At 34.1% G+C, this 12227-nt stretch overlaps 1 protein-coding gene across 1 annotated transcript in view; it reads right to left on the bottom strand.

The window, feature by feature from the left end:
- The window catches only part of MMRN1 (multimerin 1), a 61428-nt gene that overhangs the window by 33324 nt on the left and 15877 nt on the right, over window positions 1-12227 (bottom strand). Inside the window, exons 2-3 of the mRNA XM_007184093.2 lie at window positions 11172-11291; window positions 8043-8149 (exon numbers count right to left, since the gene is read on the bottom strand). Of these exons, the coding sequence (XP_007184155.2) occupies window positions 8043-8149; window positions 11172-11291 (227 nt within the window). The remainder of the gene's footprint in view (window positions 1-8042; window positions 8150-11171; window positions 11292-12227) is intronic.

Raw genomic sequence — 12227 nt, 5'->3', positions numbered from 1 at the left:
AAATGTTGATTTCAAATAATGATATAAATTTGTATCATTTAAAATAAAAATTGGGTTTCCCTGGTGGCATAGTGGTTAAGAGTCCGCCTGCCAATGCAGGGGACACGGGTTCGAGCCCTGGTCCGGGAAGATCCCATATGCCGCAGAGCAACTAAGCCCGTGAACCACAGCTACTGAGCCTGAGCTTTAAGGCCCATGAGCCACAACTACTGAAGCCCACATGCCCTAGAGCCCGTGCTCCACAACAAGAGAAGCCACCGCAATGAGAAGCCCGCGCACCACAACAAAGAGTAGCCCCTGCTTGCCGCAACTAGAGAAAGCCTGCGCGCAGCAACGAAGACCCAACACAGCCAAAAATAAATAAATAAATTAATTAATTAAAAAAAAGTAAACCCTCAATACTGATCTAAATAAAATTACAATACAAGCCTATTAAAAAAAAGTAAAATAAAAATTACTAGAGTTATTTGTCCTCATAATGACATTCAGTTTCTGTTAAAATTCATTTGTGATCAAGAGAAAAATATTAAAGAACTTTCTGAAATTAGTCTCATGAAATAAGCTTTTGTAATGATAAAAATTTTCAAGTTAAGCAACGCTTTTGAAATAAAAAACTTCAAAAACACTTTATCAAGTATGTTAATAAAAATAAAATTAAAATATTTAGAAAAAATTAGAACTTTTAACATTATCATATAATTGAAATAGTAGATCATTTCAGAAAAGAAAAATATTATGGACGTTACCTGACAAAATAATTCTGATATAAGAATATCATTTCAAATCAGTTTTACGTTTAGCATTTGGAAAACAAGCTTTTTTACAAAAAGAAAAAAGAGAATTGGTTTTCAGAAATGACAGTCTACTAGAAATGTCAATCCTTTTTTAACTTTATAAGGGAAAAAAATATTCCCCTTTTTAAACTGGAGATAAATTGAAAACTGATAAAAGATATTTTACATATGAAAAATGTTTATACATACTATTTGACACAAAAATTAATAAGGGATAAACTATATGAGAAAACATAGATTTTCTAATAAATCATATGAAAATGAAATTTTTATGACAAAACTCAAAAGTATAATAAATGTTTAAGTTCCTTGATTTATGATGCCCTAAATTTGACCAAATGATGTTTGCAAAGCTCTATGAATTAATTAAATAGGACATTCCTACAAGAATTTTTATGATTTAGTTAATAATAAATATACTGAATATTTAAAAATGCACACACTATTTAAGGACTGAAAAAAAAGGAATGCAATCACTGTTAACTCAGTAGTGGCTAGTAGATAATTCAGCAGGATGGCAATATCATTGATGTTAAAAGAAATTATAAACATACTGAGATTTCCTGTCGCCTGATGGCTGTAAATCTGATGGAGAAATCTCTAAAGGAGATGGAGGCGGTCACCTATATTAAATCATCTCTCTGACATCATTTAGCTGGTGTCATCCATGTCAAAAGAAAGAGCACACCAATAATTTGTAGAAATTAATAAACTGTTTAGAAATTATTTCAATGATAAGTGATTTGTGTTATGACATACTACTTGGTATGTAGTTTATAATATAGATAACATATGCATTAACTTAAGAAAATAAAAAGTAATGCATTCTTAATTGTTGATTTTTATATTAATGTATATATTAATTGATACTGAGTCAGTTGTCAAATGTTTGAATATGACCCCTGCCCCTTCTTACCCCATCCTCATAATCAAGAGGCAGATTGGTTGAGGCGCTCATGATCCTGACTAAAGTGGAGCAACCTCAATAAAAATCACAACAGCATTTTACATAGGCTTTATTTCCAGGGGTTCAAAATACTATGCTAAAGCTTTATTATAAATCATAAGGCATTATTTTATATTGCATTATCATATTCTAATGAAATTGGGTCTCTTCATCTCTTTACAAAGTATTACATCTTGTATAGTTAATGCAGAGATGATTACATTGCATTTCATTGAATATTCTCCATTTGAAAAGTACTGGCAAAGCAGGGAATCACGCGCACACACGCACATACACTCACACACACACAAGAGGAAGTAGGGGGTATTTTATGTGTGCTCCATTCCTATTTGAGGGGGGGGAATTCATCAAGTCATAGTTCTCTCTTTGCCACTCGGCCCAGGCAAGATCCTGAATGTGCAAGAAGTGAAAACAAACCTAGGTTAGAGGGAAAGGGTCAAGAACAGAAAGGAGGTAAACAAAAAGAATTCAAGAGTAATTTTCTATTGACCTTAGGGTCAAAAGAATTTCAAATAAGTTTTATTCATGCAATCTGGAAAAATCCTATTGCATTGCAAATGAGAGAATAGAAAGTGACATACTAGAGAAAATCAACAAATTAGAAATAAAAACTAAAAAGATAAGAAAAAATTTTAAAATCAGTGACAAGTAGGAGAAGAGAAATTAAAGCTTTCAGGAAGGAAAAAAGAAATAAATTGAAAGGGATAAAGATGAACACATAGAAGTATTGAGTGGAAGTCTTTAGTTTTCTTGCATACTCATTTTTGGTGATTCACTCCTCAGTATGTGGAAATACAATATCTATGAAATAAAAATAAAAATTTCTCCATATTTTTGTAAAGTTTTAAAGAGACTGATTTGAAAGAAAATGCAATTGGAAAAATCCTTTCAATATTGAATTACCAAAACCAATGTGATTGTGTTTGTGTGTGTGTGTGTGTGTGCATAAAACTTCCCATTTGCTCTTAGCTATAGTTATTTTTAAATTAATCGTTTTAGGAGGAAATAGGTGAGGAAATTGTACTCCTAATTGTAAAAGAAACAACTGTTAAGCATCACACAAAGATCTTTGAGATCCAATTGTCATATGAACCTCTTTTCTCTGGAATTCATTGGATGGGGTCTGTGAAAACCTGAAATACCTGTTTAGCAAATTCAATAGTTTGGTATCTTTTCTTAGCTCTGTTTGTTGACTGGAGTTCAATACTTGCATTCATCCCGATTTATTTCTCAGTATTTAGCTGGTGCAGAAGCACTGATACCATCTCTGACAGTGGAGTCAGTTACTCTCCTGTGATAAAATTCCTGGTTGATCGATGTTCTTTTATTTTTTCATTTAGCAGTCTTTCTGTCTTCCCCACGTATTCTCTACCACAGGACTGCCACGATTCTAGGTTTTCCAGGCAATGTATCTCATCTTGCACTTAAGCACAGACCTTTGCTTTGTTCCATAGGGTCCAGATTTCTGTCTCTTTTTTTTTTGATCCTTTCTAAGATATTGGAGCTGAGACAGAAGGGCATTTATTTAAGTCAAATAATTTCCAGAGATCTTTATGGACTTCTCATTTTTAAAAAATTCAATATATTTTAAAAATTGGATTTCTTTTTTCTCTTCTCCCAATACAATTACTCTTTTCTCCTTGCACTAGAAACTCTGATCTTGGTGGATCAAGGACTTAGAGAAGCAAGGTCAGCAAGTGTCAAGAGCAACCGTTTTCTTATTAGGTGCTTTGTCTTCCTTTCTTTTTTTTAATTAGACAGGTATTATTTGTGAGGTTTTTTTTTCCTTCCAGGCCTTTGAGGCATATCGTGGAAGTCATTAATGGCAACTCAGTAATGAGGAAGCTTGCTCTCTCTGCCTTAGAAACAGAAACTTTCCTGTGTGGCTTGACAAGACCAGTTTCCAGCTGATTCTTTGATATCAACTGAATGCTTGCATGATGATGTTCAGTACATATGTAAAGATTTACCGAGATTTAGTAGTTTAACAGTAGAATGCAGTTTTATGCAACAAAGGTCCCTGGTGTTTTTTGACTAAATGTATCATAATTTTATTGAGCATGATGCCTACATCTTTGAAATTAAGGAGGTAATGTTCTTTTTCAAAGAGGAAAGCATTAATCACCACCGAGGAGAACCAGATATGCAAAAATATAAGAAATACAGGGTTTTTTCTCTTTTAAATATTATAACTTTTATGGCATAGTAATTGGAGTAATATTTAAAATAATCTTACTAGAGAAGCCCCATATTTAAAATGTTAGTTACAATAGCTCTTACATAATTTATTGAATTAGTGCACACTTGTGAAATGAAATATTTTTATATATTCATAACATATGGCAGGGTTAGTTTATTCCAATTACTGCATAATTGCATTTTTTAACATTCATAATAACTGTGATAGATTTTATAAAGCACAATTTTATAAAATACCTTTTCCCTACATAGAGGATCTGGTTAAAGCTGACTGGATTTTCTTTTGTTTTGTTTTTTGTTTTTTATTTTTTTTAACATCTTTATTGGAGTATAATCACTTTACAATGTTGTGTTAGTTTCTGCTGTATAACAAAGTGAATCAGCTATACATATACATACATCCCCATATCCCTTCCCTCTTGCATCTCCCTCCCACCCTCCCTATCCCGCCCTTCTAGGCGGTCACAAAGCATCAAGCTGATCTCCCTGTGCTATGAAGCTGCTTCCCATGTGGCACATATATACAATGGAATATTACTCAGCCATAAAAAGAAATGAAATTGAGTTATTTGTAGTGAGGTGGCTGGACCTAGAGTCTGTCATACAGGGTGAAGTAAGTCAGAAAGAGAAAAACAAATACTGTATGCTGACTGGATTTTTTAAAAACAGATATGCAAAGAAGTTTTTTTTTTTTCCTCCTCTCTGATCTAACATTATTTGAACTTAAATTCCTGTACTTTGTGTCATTAGAGCAAAGCCACAATTTCCTTGTACTACTTTAGAACATTTTAGAGACATCTACTGGAAAAGCAAATTATTGCACTTTTATAAAATTGGCTTAAAAAGTATGTTGTTACTGACATTTCAAAAAAATTTCTCGCATACCATATCACAAATCTAGCTCCCTTTCTGAGACAAACTCGTTGACCCTCAAAAAGATATAACAAATGTAAAATATATAAAAAGTGTTACTTTGCCATTGGACTTAATGCTCCTTTTTTTCCCAGCAAAACTCTATTCACTTAGACTTCTTAAAACTTAGTTTCTTCTTGACAGTATGACTAATGTTTTTAATAAACTGATCTAGAACTTATTACCAGAATTTTGATTATCTGAGTTGCAGCAAAAAGAGCATGTGTGGAGGGTTAGTAATATTATAAACAGCATATTGGAGAATAAGACAACAGGAATAATTGCCCCATGGATTCTTTTTTAACTCTTTATTTTATATTGGAGTATAGGTGATTAACAATGTTGTGTTAGTGTCAGGTGTACAGCAAAGTGATTCAGTTATATATATACATGGATCTGTTCTTTTTCAAATTCTTTGGACCCGAATTTTGAATCACAACATCCTTTCCGAACAGGTTGGGGTTGGGTCTATGGAGAGAGAGAGAGAGAGACAGAAAAAGAAAAAGAGAGGGACAGAAAGTGAAGGAGGAGAAATAAACAAGAGTACAGTTGCCAGCAATTCCATTTTATTCCTGATCTATTGATTTTTTTGTATATTTAAAAAGACCTCCCTGCTGTAATTTATATTAAAATTGTTACTTTTTCTATTATGAAATTAATTTTGTTGTGGGGAGGAAACTTGTTGGGGAAACAGGGAGTTGTGAAATTCATGTAATAGTTTACAAATTTTCTGTGAATAAAATAATTTCCTCTTGTTGTAAAGGACTAGCACTGAAGTAATTATCACGGTAGCTACATGACCAGGTTTTCCAAACCCTTGAGGGCTCTGAAGAGATTTAAAGAATGGATCAGCCACACTGATTATTCTTGCCATATTTGGAGCTGCTTGTCATATGAGACAGTGTAGAGAGTGCTGTCAAAGGAAACCTGACAATTTTCTCTCCCACATAAGAATAAAAGACTGTTGGCACATATATAAAGTGTGATGAAAAGGGGAGGGGGACATTGGCACATAATTGGGTAGGAATCAGAAGGAAAATATGTGCACCTCCCCACCCGCTGCTCCAAGGATAGATGAGATAATGAAGAATGGTTCAAGGGACAAAGGGACTCAGTAGTTCTTGATACTAGCAGTGCATCAATTGCAGTAATAAAAAATTCAACAGCTTTTATGTACTTCAATAAAAGTGAAGACTAGGATGGTCAGGATATCGTAGGAAGCAACAGTAGGTTCTTTTGGAATCACAGTTGTATTAGAGTTGATTGTATGACAAAGTGACACAATGGGCATATCTGCCATCAGAAAATTATTCCTACCATAGATTTCAATAGAAAGAAGTCCTTCCCACAGCAGCTTAATCAGCAGATACCTGAATTATGAGTAATTCTAGTTACACTATTGTGACAGAAAGTCAGAACTGTTCTGGGACATTTTTGTTAATGGGGATTCAAGTTAACGATTTGTGAATCCAGTATTAAAGATATCCACAGGTTGCTTCCATTAGAACATGAGGTGTTAGTAAGCAATCAAAGCTAAACTGTTTGAATTCCATTTAAATATTTCATATAATACTTTTTCAAAACAGGGAAAAATAGTACGTAACAGGTATTCAAAACTGTCAACCAGTCTTGTTTCTTGTGTGTATATTTATAATGATGGAATTCTGTGTTTTTCCCTCCTAGGCATATACAGTCCATCATAGTGATTAATAATCGATTAGCAGGTGTAAAAGGAAAAAGCATGAGGCAGCACAGTCTTCATCAGCTGGACACCATGACATTCTTTGACATACAGACTTTGCTGTCTGTCCCTTATGTATGACAGGGTGTGGAACGACATTCGAAATTTCTAGAAGGGTATATTGCGAACAAACACTGAATATTTAAGAAATGATCATGGAATTAATAAGCCTTTTTCGTAAGGAGAGAAATATAAAAATTAATCTTAAACTTTAGAAATATAATTCTAAATACTCTCCAGAGCTCATAACCGTCTGACATACACAGACTATAAACAACTATGTTTTACCACTGTGAGTATATCTGTGCACCTCATAGAAATTAGAAATCCTTTGAAAGCAGGATCATATTTGGAGTTTTTTTTTTTTTTTTAGAATATGGTAAAGTATCTTGTTTGCAAATATTTTTGGTATAGATGATATTTTGTTTAAAACTTTATTTTACCTGGTTATAAATGAAGTGCATATTCATGCTGTACTCTGGAAATGTATTAAATTTTTATAACATCTTTGAAATTAAGGCCATATCCAGAATAAATAGCGTTACAGTGAAATTTGCCTATAGAGTCTCAACGAATGGGCTAGAAGAACCATATATAATATCCTTAACTAAACTGCAGGTTTCCTAGAGCTTTTATATTACAACTTCCTTTTTTTTAAATGTGAATCATAATGGTTTCTCCACACTTACATTAATTTTTAATCACAGTCTCTTACACTGCTGATTGAATTCCCCACTACCGCTAATAGCCTTCCTTGTGATATTCATTCATTTAAAATATGTATGCTGATGCCATATCTTATTTTTCAAAGGAAACCTGTTTAAAGCCCAAAGCAAAATAATAGTCACATGGATGTTAGGCTACAGCAGTTTACCATGTATTTGATCAGCCTTGCCACCAGAAAATCCTTAAAATCTGTTGAAAAAATGGCTCCATTAGGATATTTTTTTAAAAGCAGAATTATTCATGTCATATTGGTATATTCTTTACAACTGAATTTCATTTATAGACAATATTATTTCAAATAACTGAACTGGAACAAAACTAGAGGGTAATCTTATTTTTACATAGGGTCACTTCAAATGACAGTTCATTTAAAAATATACAATTAGGATTTCTGATATTTTAACAAGGCATGTGTCTATGCCATATAGCTAAGAAACAGTAAGATATGTAGTCAGGGCTCCAATTATTCATCCTGTGAAACCAACATAAAAATGATGAGAGAAGTTAAAGGATAGCTTATGAGATATCACAGCTACTAAATTAGGAAGCTCGAAGAAAGTAACAGTCTTGATAGTTTGGCTACATGTTAATTAACTTTGTTCAAAAGATAAATTGCAACTCTTTTTATCACTGGAATCAGTTGCTTATTCTTTAGAAGTTTTATGCTTCTCATTGTTATTATGAAATTAATATTAGAATATACCTTCTAACTGACATTTTGGTCCACTGAATCCAGGACAGCACTTCCATTCTAATGAGGTAACAATTTTATGTTGTATCCTGTACACAGGATTTGATATCTTCTGAGATCTAGAGAGGAGAGCAGTTGGGGGAAAACAGATTATTTGTCTCACATTAAATTATCAACTGGAATAAAAGTGTTTGGGATGATACCTGGAATATAATAATAAGCATTCAGGGACTTCCCTGGTGGTGCAGTGGATAAGACTCTACATTCCCAATGCAGGGGGCACAGGTTCGATCCCTGGTCAGCAGATCCCACATGCATGCTACAGTTAAGAGTTTGCATGCCACAACTAAGGAGCCCACATGTCACAACTAAGGAGCCCACCTGCCACAACTAAGACGCCATGCAACCAAATAAATAAGTAAATATTTTTTAAAAAATAAGCATTCAGTAAGTGTTATCTGTTCTTCTTCTTATTATAATAATCTTCATCATCAATATTACTGTCAAACTTAGATTTCCTTAAGTATATTACAAAAAGCATTAAGGTTTATACTCTTTGGTATTTTAAATTTATACCTATCATTATGTTTTCTAAAGATACTATAACTTTTCCCTTGATAATGCTTTTCACTAAACCAATGTTAAAACTTATTTTAGTTCTAATTTTTAAATAGTTTATGGGAATAATTTTTTTAGTTCTTATTTCTTATATCATTATAGTTAAAAGAATCTGTTTTCCTCCAGATCAATATCAAATAACTCAAAACAAATTAGATATTCCACTGTGATTTCAACCTGCGCTTTCTCATATCTCAAGTTTTTAAATTGTACTACCTATTATTTCTCTCATATAGTATTTCTCTGAGAGGGAGGTGGGGGAGGGAAAAGGATCTAACATGAGAAAATGTTGTTTTTGAGAAGAAACCATGAAAGGGAAATGAAGAAACTATAACATTTCAAATTAACAATCAATATAAGTAGTGACTGGCCCTAAATTGCAGGCCTTATGTATGTAAATGTAAATCATAAATACAATTTGGCCATATTATTCTTATCCCCATGACTTCAATATTTAGCTAATATCTATCAAATGATTCTATGAAATGGGTATGTATTATCTTGTTTAATCCTCACATTAGTTCTATGAGGAAAGTACTATTGTTATCTTGACTTGCTGACGAGGAACCTGAGGAACAGAGAGATGGAACACTTGCTGAAAGTCCCACATCTAAAAGTTATCGAGCTAAGATTTTAATCCACTCTGCATGGGTTAGCCTCTCCTGTTATTATCTAGAGTTTGTTACGTATGGCTATGGGGAGACAACAGTAGTCACTCTCATGGATTATGTATTATAACAGACTGGGTTTTAGTTTCTGCTATAACCTGATGGGCAATTAATTATGTGTGAAATTATTCCTCAATTTTTTTTTAATATTTTCATATCTTTTATTCCTAATGGTTGATTATGTGTATTTTCTTATTTATTTATTTATTTATGGCTGTGTTGGGTCTTCGTTTCTGTGCGAGGGCTTTCTCTAGTTGTGGCGAGCGGGGACCACTCTTCATCGCGGTGCGCGGGTCTCTCACTGTCGCGGCCTCTCTTGTTGCGGAGCACAGGCTCCAGACGCGCAGGCTCAGTAGTTGTGGCTCACGGGCCCAGCTGCTCCGTGGCATGTGGGATCTTCCCAGACCAGGGCTCGAACCCGTGTCCCCTGCATTGGCAGGCAGATTCTTAACCACTGCGCCACCAGGGAAGCCCTATTCCTCAATTTTAAAATGAGCTGTAAGACTCCTTCCATCTCTGAAAGTAGGCTAATCATTCATCTGTGTTTATTTCTGTAAATTATAGTCAGCAAATAACTCTGTCCAGTGAAATATCATATCTAGTCCAACAGCTAGTGCTAAACAGGAAGTAAGGTAGTTTGGAAAGGATTCTTTAGAGTTTATTAGGGTGAAATCAAGCGGTTAGTTGCATTATTATTGGACTCAGTGTTCCTGCTTTGGCAAACTGGGTCGCAGGTGTATGTGTCTCAGACAGAAAGAAAAAGTGACAAACATTGCATATGCACTGAAATAGTGAGTGCATGGAGAGAGCCATTCAAATGCAGAGAAAGATAAGAAATGAGAATAAAGATACCTATTTCTAGTTTGTTTAAAGAGAGAAAAAAGCTCACCTTGAACTCAGAAGGGCAGTATGATGGGGGTTACTGTGGTAATAGTTTCATTACTAAAGAATTAACAGTGTGTTCTTTGTATCTCAGGTTGACTAGGAAATTGTCACAAAGGGAGTAAATGCCAGAAACAGAACTGGAGCTCACATCTCCCAAATCCCTAAGACATGCTTAGCTCTCTGGACCATGAGCCCTAGCTATTCCTTCAGGGACTACGAAACACCTTGATTTTATGTATCCTTATTGCACACTGTTCCAGATTGCCAATGTGTCAGATTCACTGCCTGAGTTATTTGTATGACTATTTGTATAACATTAGCCATCATGGCCTGAATGACAATTTTAGTTTTTATTGCGGGCGTTCCTGAAACACCTCCAGCTGAGCTACTGTGACTGTATGAATTCAGAGAATTTATCAATTACTCAGCCCCACATTTTAGGACAATTACATCATTAAAACAAAAACCCTAAATAAGTAATTACAATAGACACAAGAAGAAAGGCCCTACTTAGCTGCTTTACCATGCATAATAGCAATTAGTGGCTTGCAAAGTTATGGACTTCTCTTTGACCTAGTATGAAAGGGAAATTATCAATAGCCCTTTAAAACTGTGTATGAATTTAATGGAATTAAAGGACAGGATTGTTGGTCAGGTCACAGAATAAAAGTAATAGTAAAAATAGAAACAAACTTGAGTTAACGCTCACTGAAGACTCACAGAGTACCAGGCACTAGGCTAAACATATTACTCCATTTATCTCACATATTCTAAAAACACCCACATGAGGCAAGTATAATTAGTTTCTGCATTTTAACTTATTTAAGATCATACTTCCAGTTTAATGTGATGACCCTACCCTGACCCTACTATACTTATGTGTACCTGGCATGATTAACTTTCTCTATACATTCCAGGCCACACATGATTATGGTACAAGAAGTGGGTATTTTCAAGAAATATTACATACCTCTGAGGACAGGATCCACTGGTCCAGCCACAGGGCCCTCTGCCAGTTGGAACATAAGTGACTTGGTTGTCCAGTATCACTGTTGGAGATAATCTGGTATGTACATAAGCACACCAGTTCCTAAGGAAGAGATCATTTTTGTTAGAAAAAAAATTATTGTCAGAAAGAATTCTTTTCATCAAAGTTATTTGCATAGACCTATATCTACTGTCAGTACTGTGTATCAGATACATTGAAAACCTGATATCTGGCTTTAAAATATCTAGAAATGACAGAAAACATATGTTACTTCATTACTGTACTCATGGATAGTAAAGAAACACTGTAAGATAAAAGTAAATTAAGAATAAATCAGAACTAAAACCAGAATCTCTATTGTTTAGCTATAAGCTAAGTCAAAATCCAAAATTGCCCTTATGCAGATATCAATATTAGACTGAGGTAGTGACTCAGACCTAGATCTGTTACTTCCATTGAACAATGTGCAGTAAGATGAAAATAAATAAATAAATAAATGATGTAAGGATCGAAAAAGAGGAAAAAAATAACCGTTATTAGCAGCAGGTGATATGATTGTGAATAAAGAAAATATAAAGGAGTCTATATGTAAATGATTATAATGAATGAGTTCATCAATTTAGTGAAGATCAATATAAAATGTTTTATAATTAATAAAAAAGTTTAGCCTTGCGGTTAAGATCAGTTATAGTTTGATGTGCTAACAACAAATTTTAAAAAGATACTGTTTATAATAGGAAAAATAACATCGTTCTCGTTAAATTTAACAGCATGTAAAACATTGACCAGCTTAAACTGGTTTTGCATCCTTCAAGAGGATGCTGATTAATCAGACCTTGAGTTATTTTACAGACAGCCCTGGGCACGTGCAAGACAGGAACCCATGTGTCCAGGATAACCCCAGAGCCGAGAATCTTCAGTCTATGGAACTCAAACAATAGACGTGTTGAGGCTTTTATGAAATGAGAAGTTCTTCAACAAGGAAAATCTGGCTCCCAGCCACAGTGGGAGCTTATATGGACTAATTCAAGACTAGCC

Source organism: Balaenoptera acutorostrata, chromosome 5, assembly GCF_949987535.1.
Source record: "Balaenoptera acutorostrata chromosome 5, mBalAcu1.1, whole genome shotgun sequence".
NCBI classification, from domain to species: Eukaryota; Metazoa; Chordata; class Mammalia; order Artiodactyla; family Balaenopteridae; genus Balaenoptera; species Balaenoptera acutorostrata.
Note: the sequence above shows the minus strand (reverse complement) of the source record. Positions and strands in the feature narration are given on the sequence as shown.